Source organism: Micromys minutus, assembly GCF_963924665.1.
Source record: "Micromys minutus genome assembly, chromosome: 27".
In the NCBI taxonomy this organism is placed as follows: domain Eukaryota; kingdom Metazoa; phylum Chordata; class Mammalia; order Rodentia; family Muridae; genus Micromys; species Micromys minutus.
The window spans coordinates 1,672,375-1,692,500 of NC_137962.1; the positions used below are offsets into that span (position 1 = coordinate 1,672,375).

Here is a 20,126-nt window from a genome sequence, read left to right on the forward strand (position 1 = left end):
CCTACAACTCTCATCTCTTAAACAATTTTGTACCATCGTCCAAATGGCCATGGTCTCGGGCCCGAGGTCTCCGGCATTCTGCGCACAGTCCAATTCTCTACCCAATTTTTTCCATGAGGCTGGTGAGAGAGACCCAGAGACCGCAAACCAAGGGGCAGTACGCTCAACCTCTTTTACGAAACGCTGCAAGATGCGGGTGGGCAATTCTAAATCTCTCTGCTTAAGAATTGACTGCAGGGCTGTAATGGTCGAGTGTGAAGAGCCCATCACAGCGATGTAATGCCCGCGGCTTATTTGCGTGGCGGCACAAAGTGAAACTGAAAGGCAAGTCTCAGCGCGTTCCCGCTTTTTTTTTTTTTTAAATCTACAAAGACTTATGGAACGCAGGGGTGCCCCGGCTTATCTACGTCCAACTTAAGCACAAAATTAACACCAGCCCCGTTGGACACAAGAGGAAATTAAGAGGAAGAGAATAAAACTGCACTGACGAATACCAGAGCCTCTACGGACCCTTCCCACGGCCTCGGAAGATTTAAACCAAATTAAAGAAAGATCCAGGATCAGACATACCTTGCCGAACTTATCTCCCCGCAGTTCTGGATCCTCTCTGCCCAAAGACAAAGGGTCTTCTGTGGTGCAGACGATGGAGTGGTCGAGTTCCCCGGGTTTCGGCACCAGATGTCCCGCGCAACCGTCTCGCCTGCAAGAACGACGCGGCACACGAAATAGGATCCTTCTGCGGTAAACTTTAATGCTCTCGAGAACCAGCACTTGCTACACGTGACGAAGACGAAGAAGACCAAGAAGACGAACAAGACGAACGAGACCAACGAGACGACCCGAACTATCTAGCCCGTCCCCTTATAAAGGGATCAGTCCTTGCCTTGGACGCGGAGCCCCCTGATTGGTTGAAACTCATCAGGCCCTATGACGCCACGGGAGAGGCAGAGCTCAAGGAGTGGAAAGTTACCCAGCACGTGCGCACATGGCTTGTTTACTGCTAACTCCGGCCGGATGTCGGCGCCATCTTGTAATGGAGAATGTGCAGGCGGCGCCCCACAATGTTTTATTTTGAGATTTATATATTGCAGAATGTGCAGCTATGGTGAAGCTTGTCATCAAAATGCTGAAATGGCCTCTTAGATTCCTGATCTCAGAGACTACCACAAACACTGGTGCGGCCTTCCTTCTTGAGGCCTGGCCAGCTTCCTCATTCTCCTCCCCACTTCTAGATTCTCAACACCCATGTACTCAGCTTGAAGAAACTACGAAGAGTTGCTGCCCCAATTCCCTGGATTTTGGGGGTTATTCTAAGGTTGTTTTTATAAGGAATTTAGAAATGGTCATAATTTAACAGGGAGGAATTAGCCAGATTTATTTGTTCAACCATCTCTCGTTTGGTAACTAAGCTAAAGTCATATCTTACACTGGTAGAAATCTTTCTAATTGATACAAAATTGAAGTTATAATCTTTACAGCAGTTTAGAATTTATTTGATACAGATTTAAAGTTTTCATTGGTATAATTTCTTATTGATTTAAATTTGAGGCTAGTATTGTTGCTTTCATATATTGTACCTATACAATACATTTGGGAATACAAGGCTTAGACCCAGTCCTATAGCTGCTGTTATACACTGATTTTAGTTGATTAAACAATACAAGTTAAGGGCCAGATAACAAATTCATGATTCCGAGTCAGTTAAAAGGGTGTATTTGAGATATTTCAATTAGAAATGGTCAAGAGTAGTCAAAGCTTAACAGTTCAGAAATGCTTTTTGTAGTTAGATTGTTTTCAAAAACATCAGAAATCCATAAATTATGACATTTAATGTTATTTATTGTTTGTTGAGACATATCTGCTCCTGACAGTTCCCCTTTGGTAGATTTAACAAAGATATTGATCACCTCTACCTCCAGGTGAGGTTATATCTTATGGCAAGACAGCCACTAGGTAAGAATTTCTTCAATTCATCTAAAAATACTGCCCAGAAAGGAACACAGTATGCAGAATAGTTGACTGATAATCTTTGCTGAGCCAGAATTATCAGCGCTTCAAAATTCTGCATTACAAAGTCTGTCAGATATGGTCTCTATAAATTGACTAAGTTTTGAGAAGCTGTATTTTGTGCTTCTCATATATCAGGTAATATTAGTCATTCTTGAGTTTCTGATGTGGTTGAAGACATAGCCAACCCAGCTGTTTAGCTGGTAACTAATATATACAGTAGCACAAGGCTGGCCCTGAATGGACTGAGGCCTGTGGTGTTTATAAAGTAGCTTCCTTTTAAGTTAACTTGTTCTCTTATTTTACAGTCACTATAAGATCTATAAATTCTAGTTTCTCATCAGGTACATGATTTGCAAGTATATTCCCTGGCCTATGGTTTCCTTCATATTGTCTGTGTCTCTGGGTAAGCAAAAACTTACATTTGACAAAGTATAGCTTGTCAACATATTTTCATGCATTGTAACTTTGGTGTTAAATACCTCAGACATTTTGCCTAAACTTGTGTGTGAGTATGAGTGTAGTCAGAAGAATGGAACGGTTTTCTCCAACCACCATCCACTTTAGTTTCTAAGGGGAATAACTGATTCGAATGAACTGCCTGGCTAGCAAGATCCAGGGATCCTTCCAGCCCTGTATCTGGAGTGTACATACACGGCACACTGGCTTTCAGATGGGTGCTGGGATCTGAACTCAGGCCCACATGTGCACTATATTTTCCACTCCAACTTCAGTAGTTAAGTTATAAACAGCAGAACTATAGAAGTTACATAAGTAATCGTGGCAAACAAAACTTAATTATATGTAGCATGCTTAGTACACTGACTAAATGAGAGAATATTTAGCACTCTTACCTGCAAACCATACTTTACTCGTATTTTCTTTAGTGCCTTTCTTCTTTCCAACTCCTTTTCCTCCTTACTTAATGCTGGACCAACTAAAAGGAAAATCTGAGTTTGAATATGACAGACTTTACAGGAAATTAATTCTTATTAAAAAATAGTTTATCTTAGTATATTAGCCAGTTCAAACCATTTTCCTGCAAATTTAATAATCTCATTTTCCCCTATAGTAGAATAAGATTCCACAGTGTGTCTATATACCATATTATCACTTCATTCATCAGCAAGTATTATGCTGAGATATCTAACCCAGGCCCAGAGAGACAAATGGCATAGTCTCACATTTCACATATGCTGTGTCAAACAATTAAATGGGTGCATTTAACCCTGAGTGTCTGCAGGATGTGGAAGGCAGGGTGAGCTCATGAGAGGAGGAGGGAAAAGTAGAGCTTCTGTAATATGGGGCTATCCATGTGTGGAGCGAAGAGAGGAGGGTTGCAGAGCTGGGGTAAGCAGAACTGAGGACCCCGAGAACCCCTTCTGGAAACCCACTGTTTCGAAAGTCAATTTACAAACAGTTTCTACAAAGGACTTTGGCTAGAGGTGGCCTGCACGCGTGGACAATTCCCAATGTGTCAGTTCTCAGCCCTGCAGCACTACACACTGAGCACACATGCACCGCACCGTGTCTACAACAAGCATGCCAACTACACACAGGCTGCTCCACCCACATGCGGTGAGACATGAGGGGTGGGAGGGGGGGCCCGATGGTGCAGAGGGACATTCAAACACCGAGTGCAGCAGTCCAGAGTACCGCTCACACCCACACGTGCTGGGCTTCACATACCCAAAGGCTCATCCTTTCTATCAAGGCGAAGGTGAGCTCTGACCTGCCCGGGTTCACAGCCATCGCACGTCTCGCTGCCAGGGTAAATGTGAAAAGACAGCACGTTCTCCCCAATCTTTACTTCATCCCCGTGTTCAAGGACATAAGGCTCACATTTTGTTTTTGGCTAGATGAGAAATTTTCAATGAAACAGAAATATAAAAGTCATATGGCTACATTAAGTCTATGTAGAGAAAAGTTCAGAAAAGGAGACACATGCACACTTCTACAACTTGATGAACAGACCCCGAAGACCACCAGGATCATGGCAGTAGCTCAGTGGAAGAACATGCACTTACCATGAACCAAACTCTGGGCTCCACCCTACAATCCCTTATAGTATTCCCGAAAAGCTACTTCTAATTTGATCTGATCAAAGCCCACCAGTCCACTCTGGGCTTCAATCTACTAGCAAAACACATAATTAGAGAAAAGTTATGTATTAAGAAATGATTGCCTTTCTTCCTCTTCTATAAAAATTTTTTGCTCTGTGTGTGTATGTGTGTCTGTCTGTCTGTCTGAAAACATATAAGTTGTTAAATGGGCTCTGGGATCAGAACTTGGTCCTAATGATACCATGGTAAATACTCTTAACCACTGAGACACTCCCAGCTTTCCTCATAATTTCTTTTTTTCATTCTTAAAGCATTAGAGTAAGACCTAGGTGGTGGTTTATATTGCCAACACAGACAGGCTGAAGAACCACTTATGGTCTCTGAGCACATCACGGGAGTGTATGTAGCTAATAGTGACCTCTGTCTGGGCATGCCAGAAAGTGATCATCTAGACTAGGTTAACTGAGGCGATAGATCCACCAAACTGTGGATGGCCCCATGGTACGGGCTGGCGTCCTAGACTGAACAAACAGGAGATACTGAGTTTAGTGCTAGTATTTTCTCCCTTTGCTTCCTGAAGACCTGCTTCACCATGACGGACGGTTCTTTTCCTTTCCTAAGTTGCTTTGTCAGGGTACTTTTGTTTTCAGAAAATTCTTAGCATTGTTTTTATTAAGACAAAAAAAAAAGAGCAGGTTAGGGCTGTCTAGTAGTGTGTCAGAGGGAGAGCATCTGCTTGACAAGCAGGAAGATCCCGGGCTAGAATCACAGCAGCAAGCTGGAAAAAGAGGGCCACCAAAGCTGCTTCTGTGAATATTCAGTCCTGGGCCAGTGAAATGGCTCAGCACAAAAAAGTGACTCCATGAAGCTGACCTCCACATGTGAAAGTCACACACACACACATAAACACACACACAAACACACACATTTAATCTAAATAAGCTTTATGATATAGGCATAACTAAAAGAAGCAATAGAGATATAATTAGAAGTCAAAACTCAACAGACCAGCATCTACTAAATATTTTTTTTCTAGCTCTTTCTGGAAAATTCCAATTAAGTTATAAATTTGTGCTTGAACTCTGATCTGAGCCAAATGATATCTGTAATGACTAGGACCTGAGCTCAGACAAGGAAGTGCAGGTGACTACTACACATTTACTTACCTGAAGAATCTGTTTCCCATTGACAATGGTACCATTCTGGCTGCCTTGATCCACGAGAACGTAGCTTTGCAAGTCATGGTCAAAATAAACTTCTGCATGGAACTTAAAGGAAAGCAACCAAGCAATTACAAAGAAATGCACGTTTTCAGCTCAGAGCTGACTTCATTTATGCAATGGTGCAGATATTAGTCTCTGATCATTTCACCTGAGTTCTCTTAATGCTTTTTACTGAATACAAATTATTACAAGTTTCTGGTAGAGATGTGGAGGCTATGCTTCCTATGTTTCCACCTTTATGATAAAAAAAAAATCTTGTATATATCCTGCCTCTTCTACTTTTAAGACATAAGTAAGATTATACTGTACATATAATTATATTTTATTTTTTTGCCTAACATAAGTACTATCACTGCCTATTTAAAATCATTCCAATTTTCAATTCATACTAACTTGAAACACTCAAGAGAGTCTCGAGGAAGCCAGTTCTCCAGCTGTTGAAGACACAGGACTGACCCTCCCTGACTCAGAGCACATCAGTCTAAACTGCAGCTCTGCTACACAGGCTTAGCGTCAGCCATACGGTCTGTCCAAGCAGTAGGGCAAGTGCACTTCATTCCCTGTTCTGTGAAGAAGCCCACATTGAAGGCTTGTAGAACTGGACATCTAGGCTTCCTAGGGTGTTAATCATGTGCGATGGTCAGGCTGGAGAGATGGTGCAGTGGTTAAGAGCACTGGCTGCTTTTCCAGAGGACCAGAGTTTGATCCCCAGCACCCACGGCAGCTCATCCGGAGGCTTGTAACCATCTTAGGTCCAGTTCCAGGTAACCATCATTCCCTTCTGGCCTCTGTGTGCATGAGGCACCCAAGTGGTACGCAGACATACATGCAAGCAAAACCCCATTTACATACATTTCTTAAATTAAAACTGTCATAAGCCTTCTTGTGTATACACTATCTGTACGCAAGCCAACTTTTTCTCTGAGAGATATACTTAAGAGATGGAATTGTCAAATTACCATGAGTAAATTTTATTTAAGTTAAAACTGTTAATTTGTGTGTATGTGTGCACATGGGGTACACTGGGTGTACACTGTGCATTTCAGGGTGTGGGTGTGCCAGGGTGCATGTGTAGAGGTCGGAGGACAACCTGTAGGAGTTGGTTCTCCTCCCACCATGTAGTTTCTAGGGTCAAACGTAGGCACTCTACCTCGACAAATCATCTCGCCTTCAGCTGGCCCCTATATGAAATTTTCAAATCTTAACCTAAATACTGCCATACTGCTTTCCAAAATAGATATATCCCTGTTATCTATGAGAATTCTTGTGGCTTTAAACACTCTCAACCAAATTTGGTCATTATCAAAATTTAAATTTTCTATTAATCTAGCGATGTGTACGTTTTACGATTGATTTTGCTTTTGAGTTTCTCTGATTTCTACTGAAAATCTTTCTAGCAGAGGTTTTCTTTATTATTTTGAATGATGGTTATGTGTTCAGATCTCTGTGTGGCTCTGTACAGATGCTCGGAAGGCAGAGACGTCAGACTGCACCCAGCCCTGAGCCCCTCGGCTCACGATCTGCTGCGTTAGCCTCTGTGGTCAGCCTGCCTAGAGTAGCTTTATGAAAACTTTAACGACTCCAGTGTTTTCACACTGCCAAATCCTAGTCTGAAAGCTCCTCTAACCTGCGCTCCCACGGGAACAGTTCCAATAAGTGTGTGAGTAAAACTCCCATCATGCCCTCACGTCTGCACTGCGTGTGACTATCTTCGACTTACAGACCTCTGACATCACAGTACACTTAGAGAAAATACAGTTGTACAAAACCTACCGACAGCTGTTAGAGCTTTGTGATGGCCGTCACCATTCGCCTTCTTAATTTGCTTAACACACGAGAAGCTTCAAACTTACTCAAAATTAGCTATGTGTGAATTTTATTGTCTTTTTAAAACCTCATAAAGCCTCCTATTCAATGCTCAAGTATTTGTTTCTGTCTTCATCCATGGTAAACTGAAGGTTTTTAAATCAGCACACGGACTTCATCTGCCTGGGAGTGCGCTGTGTGCACTGTCAGCCTGACGCTTCCTAGCTCATCTACTGACTAAACAATGGCACTAAACCCAAACCACACCTCTGCATTTTCGCTCATCTGAGAGGAGGAAAGAGCTTCTCGATTAAAGTTACGGGTTAGGCTTCCTTTGAGAGAACAAAGTAAGTCCACAGGGCAGGGGGACTCCCTGCTTTCAAACAGTTCTGGGGAAGACTTTCCTGACAATAGTGAGAAACAAATTCCATCCTTTTTGCTTGGTTGGTTTGTTTTTTAAGATGGGGTTTTTCTATGTAGCTCTGGCTGCTCTGAGACTCACTCTGTGGACCAGGCTAGACTAAATTCCATTCTTAAAAGACAAAAATCATTGAAAGTCTCTGTAGTTTCACATCACTCCATTAAATAAAAACAAGCAACGAGGCAGAGGGACTGATGCCTGCCTCCTGCTCACGGAGTTCCGGGTTCTCTTCTCAATGGTGACAGAAGGACAGTCAAACAGCACCAGACACATGGCACAAAGAGAGAGCCCAGAAGCGCAGCAGCCATTCCCCGCCATTTTAAAGCTACAATTCCGTTTGTTTTGAAAACTCAGCTTTTGATTGCTACAACATGTAGCCACTAAAACTTTGAGAAATCTTGAGGTAGAAAAGGCTAGATTATCCATGGATATAGCAAGACCTTTGGGTTCAAAGTAAGTGCTTTGAATCAGGACTGAACTTATTTTTGAATTACCACAAAACACAGCATATTTATATAAATTGGATGCTGTTTTACTATTTAAGTTAAATAAATCCATGTTTTGGAACTCATGCTTCGGACTTTTAAGAAGGACATAATTAGCCGCATGGAGATACACCTGTATTCTCACTAATTTAGGGATGCTGAGCCCAGATTACCTGAGCAGCCTGGGAGCAAGGCGAGCAAGACCCTGTCACAAAACAAAGCACATGACAAAAATCCTGGCCAAGCATAGGTGGCCCAAGTCTACTTAGGAAGTAGGGGGAGGAAGACTGGGAGCTTGCTACTTAGTGAGCTGGAGGCTGGCCTGGACTGCATGAGACCCTATTTTAAACCAAACCCAAACCCATGACTTCCAAACTGTGATAAGGACTTTTTGTCAAAAGCCGAAAGAAACAAAGAGGCACTGCCTTCATCATCACCACACCATTAGCCCTCCTGTCCAACAGAAAGCCTTACACTTTTACTAAATCCATTCTAGGTTTCCTTTCTGTTCACTTTGGTTTTTGTATAGGATCTGGTGTAGCCTAGGGCAGCTTGGAACTCACTGTATAGTCAAGACTGTTCCCAGACTTTTAGTTCTGCCTCTGCCTGGGACACAGGCAAAGGACACTCGCACACACACTTTTCTCTGCCAGGGCTACAGCTCGGAGTGGAGGCCTCACCTTGCTGACAGCAACTTCGGGGATCCGCACCGTGTGCTCCACGTCCTTTTCTCTGCAACAGTGAGTAAATTAGTGAGTGACTAGGGAACACAGACACAGTAGTGACAGTGACGGCTGCTTTACTAGACGATGCTTACACAGAAGCCTAGCAGCAGCAGTCCCCGCTGTGGGGACTCTGACTGACTCTGGAGTTCACACTCCTCTACACAGTATTTGTTTACATCATCTTTGTCGTTCAACTGTGCTTTCTTTGAAGAAAGATGTTGCTTTAGCCTCTGTGTTTCTAGAATGATGCCTTGAATACAATACTACTTGCCCACCTTCTTTAAACAAGCAGAAGCCCTTCAGACACAGCAGCACACAGCGTCCTTACCTCCCAATGGCGGCTGGACTCACGGCTGTGATGATGAACAGCGAGCCCATCTGCAACACTGGAGATCTAATGACGATCACCCGAATGCAGGGGGGCCAAATTTTCTCCTCATCTGCCAAGGCAGAGAAATATTAACTTAAAGTTCTATGAAAATTATTTTTTTTCACACAGATAACTAAGAGACCAAATTCTCAGCACAAAGGAGATATGTTTGTCACAGAGGAATAAGAGACAAAGACAGGAGACAGAGGACAAGGGAGAAGGGGAAGGAAACATGGGATTGGGGGAAATGAATGAGAAACAGTGTTCTGTTCAGTAGAAGCTATTCAATACCTTGCAGTTTTCTTAAATTAATATACTGATGGCTCTCATGACTGAACTCCTAAAAACTGACAGTGGGCCGGTCATTCTCCTAATTTTCAATGCCATCAACAGAACTGCTGTGCTCTCGGCCACGCTTCCCAGCTCCGCCCACCCCCCCACCCCCACTGGAGGGTATACTTACTCACCTTCATCATCGGGTTCTTCTGAGGACCCCCTGTCCCCACTGCTACTGTCTCCATCATAACTGCGCTCACTCTGAGACTCTGTAGTCTCACCTTCTTCTGGCTCGCTTTCGCTCTCTCTGATTCTCTCATCCCTAGATGAGGCTGAATTATCATCTCCGGGAGACTCCACAGTGTCTCCACTAACAGCCACAGTGAGCTGCAAAGGGCTACTTTTGTGAGCAGTGTCTATTCTGGCCTTTTTTTTCTCACATTTCCAGAATTTTCATCCTCATTGCAGTTTATGTATTCTACACTGCAGACTTTCTGATCTTCTGAACTCAAATCCTAGAAAGAGGAACAGGGAAGTAAGTGACATCAGTATCTTTTAAAACTTAAAAGCATTTAATCACTTTTGGTTGGTTTGTTTGTTTGTTTTGGGCTTTTTGGTTTTAGCTCTGGCTGTCCTGGATCACTCTGTAGAGCTGGTCCAAATGCACAGAGATCCAGCTGTCACTGCCTCCTGATTGCTGGGATTAAACGCATGTGCCATCCCCTGCACGTGTAATTCACTTTCATAATAAGACTTCAAATTCTCACACATCCAAGATATTCTCACACACAGGGCCTTTGCCTCAGTCCAGTCACATGTAGCTTATGGCTACTATACTGAACAACATGAAACTTGAAAATGTATCAATTCTAAATATTTGAGTTTTTAAATAAGACCATGTATATACAACACAGAAATATTATAAAGGATAACATGAAACTAAAGATCTAAATATAATCAACATATCAAAATTGAGATTTTGCCAAAAGTGAACATTTTAGAGTTAGATTGAAAATGCACAAGTTTAAAGTTTAAAATAGAAATGTTTTATTTATATGTCTTTAATTCTAAAAATTTCAGTCTGTCTACCATAAGCTTTTTATTATTACTTTTTTTGGCATGCTTTCTGAAAAATGAAGAAACTATTTTAATTAACAAATTAATTATTTAATTTTTATTTTTATTGTGTACATTTCAAATTATGCACAGAATGAGTGATTAAATCAAGCCAGTGAACATGTGCATGACATTCCTTTTGGGGTTATAATACGGTTTATTCTCATAGTGACTTTCAAAGATTATAATATGTGGGCTAGGGATACAGCTCAGCAGTGAGGCGTGTGTCTAGTATGAACAAGGCCCCAGGTTCAGTCTCCAATACACACGAAGGTAACACAGCCACTAAGTACAGGCACCATTGTGTACAGCAGACAATACAGTATTGTCATGGAGACCGGGAAGAAGCAAAGTCATTGTTCTTTCCCTTCTGTGTGTAACAATCTCAATTTTCTTTCTGTCATGTGCATATAATGAATAGAGTTCACATGTAATTTCGCAAAATATGACAGCATGTTTTTAGTAGCAGCAGAAATTGAGTTGGAGACAGGTTGAACATTCACAGTGTGATAAACTGTATATACTCTCAGCAATGCAAACTCACCAAGGACAAGGGCAAGGGCAAGGAGCTAAAAAGCTATGAGGAGCTCTGTGGCTATGTAAATCAGATCAACAACGCCTATCTAGCGGTGCATGCACTCTTTAAAAGCAAGTTCCAATATTCTCCCCTTTATCATCATTACTTCTGGACAACAGAAAATGGCTGAAACCATCAGGACACTTCGGTAAGGGATGCCTGGGATAGACGGTTAGATAAACATACAGGAAGGACAAGAAGGGGCACTTATGCATAGACAATGAAACACCCCTCCCTCCCTCTCCTTTCTCTCTCCCTCTCCCTCTCCCTCCCTTTCTGTGTGTATGCATACATATATAAGATGTTTTCCCCAATACCTAGGACATGCTGCCTTCCTTCCTACGTCAAGTATAAACTGCAAGGCTCAAGGAAGTGAGGGTGTTTTCTATCTCTCTGTTTCCAGTTACCTCAGATTCTTCTTACTGCTAGAAAGAGAGGCTTCTAAAATCATCACATTTTCTTTTTTTTTTTTTTTTTTCTTTTTGAGACGGTTTCTCTGTGTAGCCCTGGCTCTCCTGGGACTCACTCTGTAGACCAGGCTGGCCTCAAACTCAGAGCTCCACCTGCCTCTGCCTCCTGAGGGCTGGGATGAAAGGTGTGCACCACAAAGGCCTGCCTCCCAAAGTTTATTTTTACTAGTTCACTAGCATACTTTTCTATTCATTTAGGTATTGTCACTAAAATGAAAACACAGTGAGAACAGAAAGTACGGAATCTTAATTTCATGTGTTGACAGTAGAATTTTTACTTTAAGTAAATTTGTTTGGGTTAAAAAGAAAAAAAATGTGACATAGAATTTCTAAAGTGAACCAGACAGCTGCCACAATTCAAGCAACGCCAGTGCCTCCTCACACATCTCCAAGCTCAGCCACTTAGCGATAAGAGCACTCAACACGTTTGAATAGCACGGAACCCACACTGATTTTAAAGCTGCCTTCAGTCTTCATATCTGAATTCCTTTTCCTGTACATGTCACCATGTTCTTAACTATGAACTATGAGATGCCAGGGATCAAATCCAGGGTATTGCACATGTAACAGAAGCTACCGAACACTACAGGACATGCTAAGATCCCATTTCCCCCATTTCTTATGCATATGGCTGTGTTAATTAAACAAAGAAGTTGTCTTTCTTTTTAATTTTTTAAATATAAATTAATAGAAATGACTCTCCACCTAGTGCAAACAAAAGAACCCGTGATTACTGATAGTCAACCCTTTTCCAAAAACAAGACAAAAAAACAAAACCCCACGTGGCTGAAATGCCTGCAGTGGATGCAAGCTCCTTCCCAGCACCCATGCCCACTCACAACCAATTCCAGTTCCAGCTCCAGAGGCTCTGGAACCTTCGTCTGACTTCCATGTGCACCTGCATGCTCATGCACACATGCATGCACACACATACATGTGCACACACACTCACAAAATTTATAGCTATATACATAAACAATAAACCTTTTTTTTGTTGGGTTTTTTGTTGTTGTTGTTTTTTCAAGACAAGACAGGATTTCTTTTGTAGCCCTACCTGTCTAGTAACTCGTTCTGTAGACCAGGCTGGTCTTGAACTCCGAGATGCCCCTGCCCTTGCCCCTGCCTCCCAAGTGCCGGAAACTAGAGGTGTGCACCACCACCGCCACTCAGCAACAATAAATCATTTAAAACAGACAACAACAAAGCCCCTTTCAATCCTAATATGTTCACTGTATATTTATCAGGCATGCATTTTTAAGTTTGCAACTTAATAAGTGGGAAACTAGTTGATTTAAAAAGCTGAATCTGTATGTGCCAATTAATAATTTTTTTCTTTTGTGAACTGTAATAACCAACTTACTGAATCAATGTCTGGATTTTTTTTTCTGAATTAAACATTGTAAGATGTTTTATATATCTTAAGTAACACCTACTTCTAATGAAATTTTACAAAACACCTACTTCTAATGATTGAATTTGTAAAAAAAAAAAAAAAAAAAGAAGAGTGAAATTCATTTCACTTGAACGTTTCTTAGTTTTAGAATCTAAAAACTTAATATATTTAAAATACAAAAATATACGATGATATTTACATTCATAAAATCAGTGGCTTAATTAATACGAAAATACTGTTAAATTTTAAAAGAAAGCATCACCTTTTCTTCATTTGCAGTCCAGAAGCCTGGCTCTTTCCTTCTCTTCTTCGGCTTTTTATCTTTGTTTGGTTTTGTGCTGGAGGTCTGGTACGGCTGTAAATCTACTCTCGGGTGGAATTGGTACCGACCACTTTACACGTCACAGTAGTAATAGATCCCGGTGGAAGGGTCATAATACAGCTGGTTTTCCTGTCAAAGTCAAGACAGTAAGTTTTATTCATGTATTACGAATAAACAAACAATAAAAATGCCGAACATATTCAAAGATAGTGGATACCTTTGTTTTAACAACTACTGTATTTTCAGAAGAATTAGAGAAAAATAACTTTAAAAAAAAAAAACTATTAATGTCTGCTCTGCTTTCCACACTGAGAAAATTTTAATCTTTTTTTTTAAATGTAGATGCTTCGGTCCTTTTTTTTCTAAAGATTAATTTATTTATTTTATGAATTTGAATACACTGTCGCTGTCCTCAGACACACCAGAAGAGGGCATCAGATCCCATTACAGATGGTTGTGAGCCATCATGTGGGTGCTGGGAATTGAACTCAGGACCTCAGGAAGAGCAGTCAGTGCTCTCAACCACTGAGCCATCTCTCCAGCCCGAGAAAATTTTAATCTTAATTGCATCAAATAAAACCACCAGATTTACGGTGTTTTACTTTATGTGAAATGGCAATTTCATAGGGTTCAACTGACCACATTAAAAAGAAGTGGAGGAAACATTTCTGAAGCATGAACACAAAGGTGTGGATGACAAACTGCCCAGGAAACCAACAGTGTCCTAACGCTATACAACCCTTGACATCTCACAATAACTTAAAGAAGCTGGGGTTGGGGGTGGGGCGGCAGGTAAGGAACTGGTGAACAACTATGTCCATTAATTTTCTATTCCTTTCTTTCTTGTTAGAAAATTGGAGGCAAAAGTTCAAAACAGGAAGGAAAAGTTGAACAAGGAGACTGAAACACAGAAACAGAAAAACTTGAAGAATATCTCCACTTACAGTCAACAAATGCCAAAAGTCTAACACACACCGCCATTAACTGGCAGGCCGTGGGAAGAATGCGTTCCAGGGCTGGAAGCCCACTCACCAACCCTCAAGCCCAGTGTTAAAACTGCCAATCCTTCCTTCCCGTACCCCAGTTGGGACTTAGGTTTTGCTCTCAGGCAGCTGAAATCCAGCAGTGAGGTCCTAGGCAGGTCTGATCCTCACAGAATCATAATAGAAACCAGTGCTGTGGTCAAAGTACAGGCCGGGGCTGGAGAGATGGCTCAGTGGTTAGAGCACTGACTGCTCTTCCAGAGGTCCTGAGTTCAAATCCCAGCAACCACATGGTGGCTCACAACCATCTGTAATGGGATCCGATGCCCTCTCCTGGTGTGTCTGAGGACAGCGACAATGTGCTTATATATAATAAATAAATCCTTAAAAAAAAAAAAAAAAAAAAGTACAGGCCGGTGCTCTGGTCGTAGGTGAAGCCGGTCTGCGACACGGCCACTTCCGCTGCAGCTCTCAAGCTTTCAGCCAGCGCGGAGCCTTCGAGCGCGGAGCCTTCTGCTAACACGGACGCACTCTCCTGCAGGGAGACATGCCACCAAGGGCCATATGTGTCAGCTGAGCTGGATCCCAGGAAGTCCGAGACTTAGGACGTTGTTTCAGTTTGTTTCCAATTTGTAATGGAAACACACTGCCATTAATTTTTCAAGTATTCTCTAATTTAACCTCTGCCCTAAATGTTGTCTATTTTTGGTTTTGCTGCAAATTACACAGAGGCCTGCACATGAGGCCAGTGCTATCCCAGGACTCCTGTCTGAGTTGTAAAGACACTACCGTAAGATCGCAATATTCAAAGTTAAACGCGTGGTAACACAAGGACGCAGCCGTAAGATACAGACTATGAAGTATCTGTACAACAAATGGCCTAACTGTTCGCTATAGTCAACCATAAAGACACTTTACAACTAGAGACAGAGAAACGATAGATGAAACGTTTATAACTAAAACAACTGTAAAAACCATTCAGGTGATCTGAATAATGATGAGGCATTTCACACACAGCCCTGGGATTGGAGGGTGAGGAGAGAGGAAATGCCTTTTACTTCTGGGTGTGGCCAGCTTGCGTACACATACAGTACTCGGCAGGCTCCGGTAGGAGGACAGTTTATACCTGAGGATTCAAGACCAGCGTGGGCAACAAAGGGTGACCCCATGTCAAAATAACAAACAACTTTGGGTAAAACGTAAAACGACACTGTTCTTATGCCCAGAGCTCCTTAAAGCCTCACTATCATGTGTGGCTGTAGAAGTGAAAGCCACTGCACACACATGGGTCAGAGAAAACCTGTGCACTTGGTTCTCTCCTTCTACCTTTCCGGAGGTACCAGGGTTAGGAGCTGAACTCAGGCTGCCAGGCTTCTGTAACAAGCACCTTTATCTCCTGGGCCACTGCACTGAGCTCCAAGGTTCATGGGCCAAGTTAAAATATACTGACAATACTCCTTTAGTTCATAAAATCATAAACAGAAAAACTGTCACAACTATAAATACATTCCCACTTCTGTTTTCTAACACCACAGCTGAGTGTGTGGATACAAACCTCTTAGGCACACACAGACCGAGGCAGAACACTTGAACTCAGGGGAACAAGGCCAACCTGAGCAACAGAGCAAAACTTTATTTCAAAAGACAAAACAAAACGGATGCTCTGTGCATAATCACACATTTTATAACTCGTTTATAACTATTTATAATTCATGTATGCATCCTACAGGATCAAGGAATCCTATCTTTCTCCATAACTCCTGGACCTCGAGTTTCACGGTTAGCCTTTATTACCTGTGAATCAGAGGTGACGTGATCCTCTTGTCTATGGCTAACACATTCTGTCCCATCAGTACCAGCATAACTACCATTGTCTATCTGTGACTCGTCTTTAGAATTAAGAGTAGAAGCCTGGACATTCTGATTCTGCTGTGCAGACAGTTCCGTCTCTTTACTAGGAAGATTATCATCATTATAATATGTCTGATAGTAATAATCTGTAGAGAAAACAAACAAACAAACAGCTGCTGAGTCTATGGGGAAAGTGGGTTAATTGCAAAATCCAAATAGCAAACTCAAAACTGCACCCATTAAATCTGGCCACAAGGCCAGGGCAGATCTAAGAGGGGCGAGGGGAGAGGGAATAGAAGTATAATCAGTATGGGAGTCTGGGGGGGGGGGGGTGTTCCTAGCACTGGAGAGCCTGAGGCAGGAGGTTGAATGAAGCCAACCTGGCCTACCCAGCAAGTTCCAGACTACCTTTATCTCCATACCGAGAACCTTACTCAAACAACAAGAACAGAATTCTTAGGGCAGCACTGAAAACACACACAAGCTTTAGAATAATTACAATGCATTTCTATTTTACCACCCATAAATTGACAAAGAAAGTGACATAGAAAAAAAACTGTATTATCAAATTCTTCACATTTACATATTTTGTCTGTTATTTTTAAAAAAAAAACAGTACATCCATGTGTCTTGAATATTCAGAAGGTACTAGACACAGAATACCTGAAATTGACCAAGGAGAATGGTTCTCTGTCTGTACTTCTACATCAGACTTTTGATTTTCTTCTTTTTTCCCACAATGGAGTATTTTACTAAGTTCTTCTACCTGAAAGGAAACAAGGCTTTAGGAAAAAGAAGCCATAAAGCAATTCAATAATACACAACAGTCTACCATCCTCACAGTATTACAAGGCATTTATCTTGGTAGAACTTTTAGACCTGGGCCTAAAGCAGCTGGTTCCTTTTTCAGCAACTCTACAACCATTCAAAAGCTAAGGCTGACCTCTGGCCTTCCCCTTCATTCCTTTCTTTTAAGCACAGATCTCAGTATTTTACAAGCTGATGAAAACTCACATGCTCAAATAATCCTCTGGCTTCAGCCTCCCAGGTAGTTAAGACTAACCATGCATGCCACTGCGACCCACAGTATTGTCATACTCCTAGGTAAATTCCCAAATCACAGCTGGGCATGGTGGTCAACACCTTCCCTTCCAAGAGTTCAAAGCCAGACAAGGCTACACAGTGAGACCTGTTTAAAGAAAGAAGGGAGATGGAAGGGCAAAACATTCAAATCATCCCTCCCAAAAAAAAAAAAAAAAAAAAAAAAAAAAAAAAGTCTAGGAATGGAGCCCAGTGGTGGACATGCCTGGTAATCATGAAGTCCTAGGCTCAGTTCCCAGCACCACAGAAAGAAAAGTCTAACTAAAGACAGTTCAAATGCAAGCAAGTTCCACCCTTACCTTGGACAATAATAAAAGGTTTATTCTCAAAGTCTCAAAAGCTAATGGTTCTTGCTACAATTTACAACTACAAGTTTCCATCTGAACTGAATTTTCTACTGCCACTCAGAGACTTGGAGTTATTTACTGAAATATATTTAAATGCTATTTATATGCTATATGGACTGCTTTGCTCTTATCACTAACTTCAGCAGAATAGAGTAAGAACTCACAGAGGAGGCATCTTCCCTGTGACCTTTGTGCACTGAAGCACCCCTAAAAGATGCTGTGCAGCACATGCCCAGGAGCAAATGAGAACTGCCTCAATCCACGAGCCTCTCCTGTCTGACCGGATCTCAGCCCGCGTCTTTAATGATCAGTAAGTTTGAACATGGAAAAGGCAGTGGTTACATACAGGTTTATCTAGGTACCTTATGAACTGGGGAATCTCGCAGTCAGGACCAGAGACAGAAAGACTAATTAGTGAGAATGTTGAGGCGGCACTAGCTCTCAGGTTCATCCCTCAGTCTGTCATCCCTTACCCTGGGAGGCGACCTTGCCCTGGTGCTCACTGCCTGCTGCCACCACTGCCATGATGATACTTAGTATCCACATTTATATGGAAACTTTTGAGTAACATCTCAGTTTATACAACTGCCTCACAAAATAGTTGTCCTGATGCCAATGTCACACCTGAAATGTCTTGAGAAACAAAATAACTTGTAATGGGCTTGTTCATCCCCAAACCAGAATATATTATGGCTATTAAGTTACCCTTTAGTTACTGCTCTAAAAGGAATGTACTTAAAGACTTGAACCAACAGATAACTACACTCTACCCTACCAGTAGGGAATGTTGACTAGAGGGTAGTAGAACTATCAGCAAGATGTAAGACTTTTTCTACTTTGGGTTTATTGTTATTATTGTTTTTATTATATCATTATTAATTATTATTATACTATTATTATCGTAATATTGGGAGAGGAAGGTCTTGGGGATCCAACCCAGACCTTCTACATACTTACAAGGACTCTACCAGGGGCTTCTATTTTCTTTCTTTTTTTTTTTAAACAGGTCTCCCTACATTGCCTACATAGTAGCCTCAAATTTCTAGACCAGAAATTTAACTGTAAACAGGTACAGAAACCATTACAACCCAGCAGTTATTTTCCAAGCTCATTTAAGAATCGTATGTCAGGGACAGGAGAGAGAGATGGCTTAATGGTTAAGAGCACTTGCTGTGCAACCCATAAGGGACCCCAGTTTGGATCCCAGCACCCTCAGAACAAGCTGGCTTGGTCCCCAGCACATCTTTAACCCCAGAACCATAGGTGGTAGAGACAGGATCCCTGAGGATTGCGGGCAGTCAAGACTAAACAAAAAACAAGTTGTGGTTAAGGAAGACATCCTGTCAAAGGAATAAGGTAGAACAACAGTGGACAGTTAACGTTTCTCTGGCCTCCATGTGCACACAGGTATGAATACACCACCCACACATTATACACACACACTACATAAAGGACGGGATGGCAAAGTCTGATGACATTTCAGTGTCTAGCCTGGATATGTAGTTTTAGAAGACATTATTAAATTATGGGAAAAAAAACATGAGGTTAACATTAAGTATCTGGAACTAACTTGTTAAGATAATGTGCAACTGTTCAATGAACAAGCTAAAAATATATTGTTTATTTTCTAAGCATCACTGTCAAGAATCTGTCCTTGCTACATATTATGAAAATGAAGCACACTTCTAGTATCTGTAGAAAGGCAGGTAGGTATACCTTTCTACAAGTGAACCCAAGAGGAAAACTGAGATCACCTTATACATGGAGCATGTTCAAGAGTGGGTAAAATTAAAGTGTCCCTGCTTTTAAGCTTCATTGCTATACTCTATTATCACCCAGACTTTAAAACATTTTTTTTAATTAAGTTTTTAAAAATTTGTGAGTACACTGTAGCTGTTTTCAGATACACCAGAAGAAGGCACCAGATCCTACTACAGATGGCTGTGAGCCACCATGTAGTGGCTGGGAATTGAACTCTGGAAGAACAGTCAGTGCCCTTAACCGCTGAGCCATCTCTGCAGCTCCTCAACCAGACTTTACAAACAGGGACACTAAAGATAGGAATTGGGGTTCTATGTTCAGCTTTAAGCAAACTCAAAAGGGGAAGGATGGTTGTTGGTTCGTGCCTGAAATCCCAGCCTAGGAGGTTTGAGTCAAACTGGGGCTACCTTTTAAGATCTAAGACGGGCTGACCTACAGACTGAGATTCTGAATTGAGAATCCCAAATGAGGGTGGGAGAGAGAAATTCAAGCCTACAACCTCAGCACTTGGAAAGTGGAGACATGAATCAAAAGCTGAACTTCGAGGTCATTCTCCGTTACACAGCAAGTTCAGAGCACAAAATGATGCCTTCGTCTCAACCAAAACAACAACAAAAACCCAAACAAACAAAACAAACAACCAAAAAAAAAATCCTCAAACGTCATCTCCACGCGAAAATAAATGCACCCATTGCCAGTAGGACAGGAGATCAAGACCAGGTAGCCCATCTGAAGTTCATTCTCGCCTGTCCTGAGACCAACGTCCAAACCAATCGGCTGGCACTGTTCACCTGCCTCCAAAGATATTCGGGATATTTAACAGCTCTGG

At 41.7% G+C, this 20,126-nt stretch overlaps 1 protein-coding gene across 1 annotated transcript in view; it reads right to left on the reverse strand.

Annotated features, from left to right (window-relative positions):
* Window positions 1–573: 573 nt before the first annotated feature.
* Window positions 574–20,126, reverse strand: part of LOC308438105 (angiogenic factor with G patch and FHA domains 1-like) — a gene marked incomplete at its 5' end in the record, with an annotated part of 20,132 nt that continues 579 nt past the window's right edge. Inside the window, 14 exon segments of the mRNA XM_080939429.1 lie at window positions 574–700; window positions 2,862–2,944; window positions 3,697–3,862; window positions 5,237–5,338; window positions 8,686–8,737; window positions 9,059–9,170; window positions 9,568–9,811; window positions 9,814–9,891; window positions 13,195–13,326; window positions 13,330–13,383; window positions 14,409–14,454; window positions 14,648–14,772; window positions 16,032–16,234; window positions 16,752–16,854. Of these exon segments, the coding sequence (XP_080795555.1) occupies window positions 581–700; window positions 2,862–2,944; window positions 3,697–3,862; window positions 5,237–5,338; window positions 8,686–8,737; window positions 9,059–9,170; window positions 9,568–9,811; window positions 9,814–9,891; window positions 13,195–13,326; window positions 13,330–13,383; window positions 14,409–14,454; window positions 14,648–14,772; window positions 16,032–16,234; window positions 16,752–16,854 (1,620 nt within the window). The 3' untranslated portion in view covers window positions 574–580.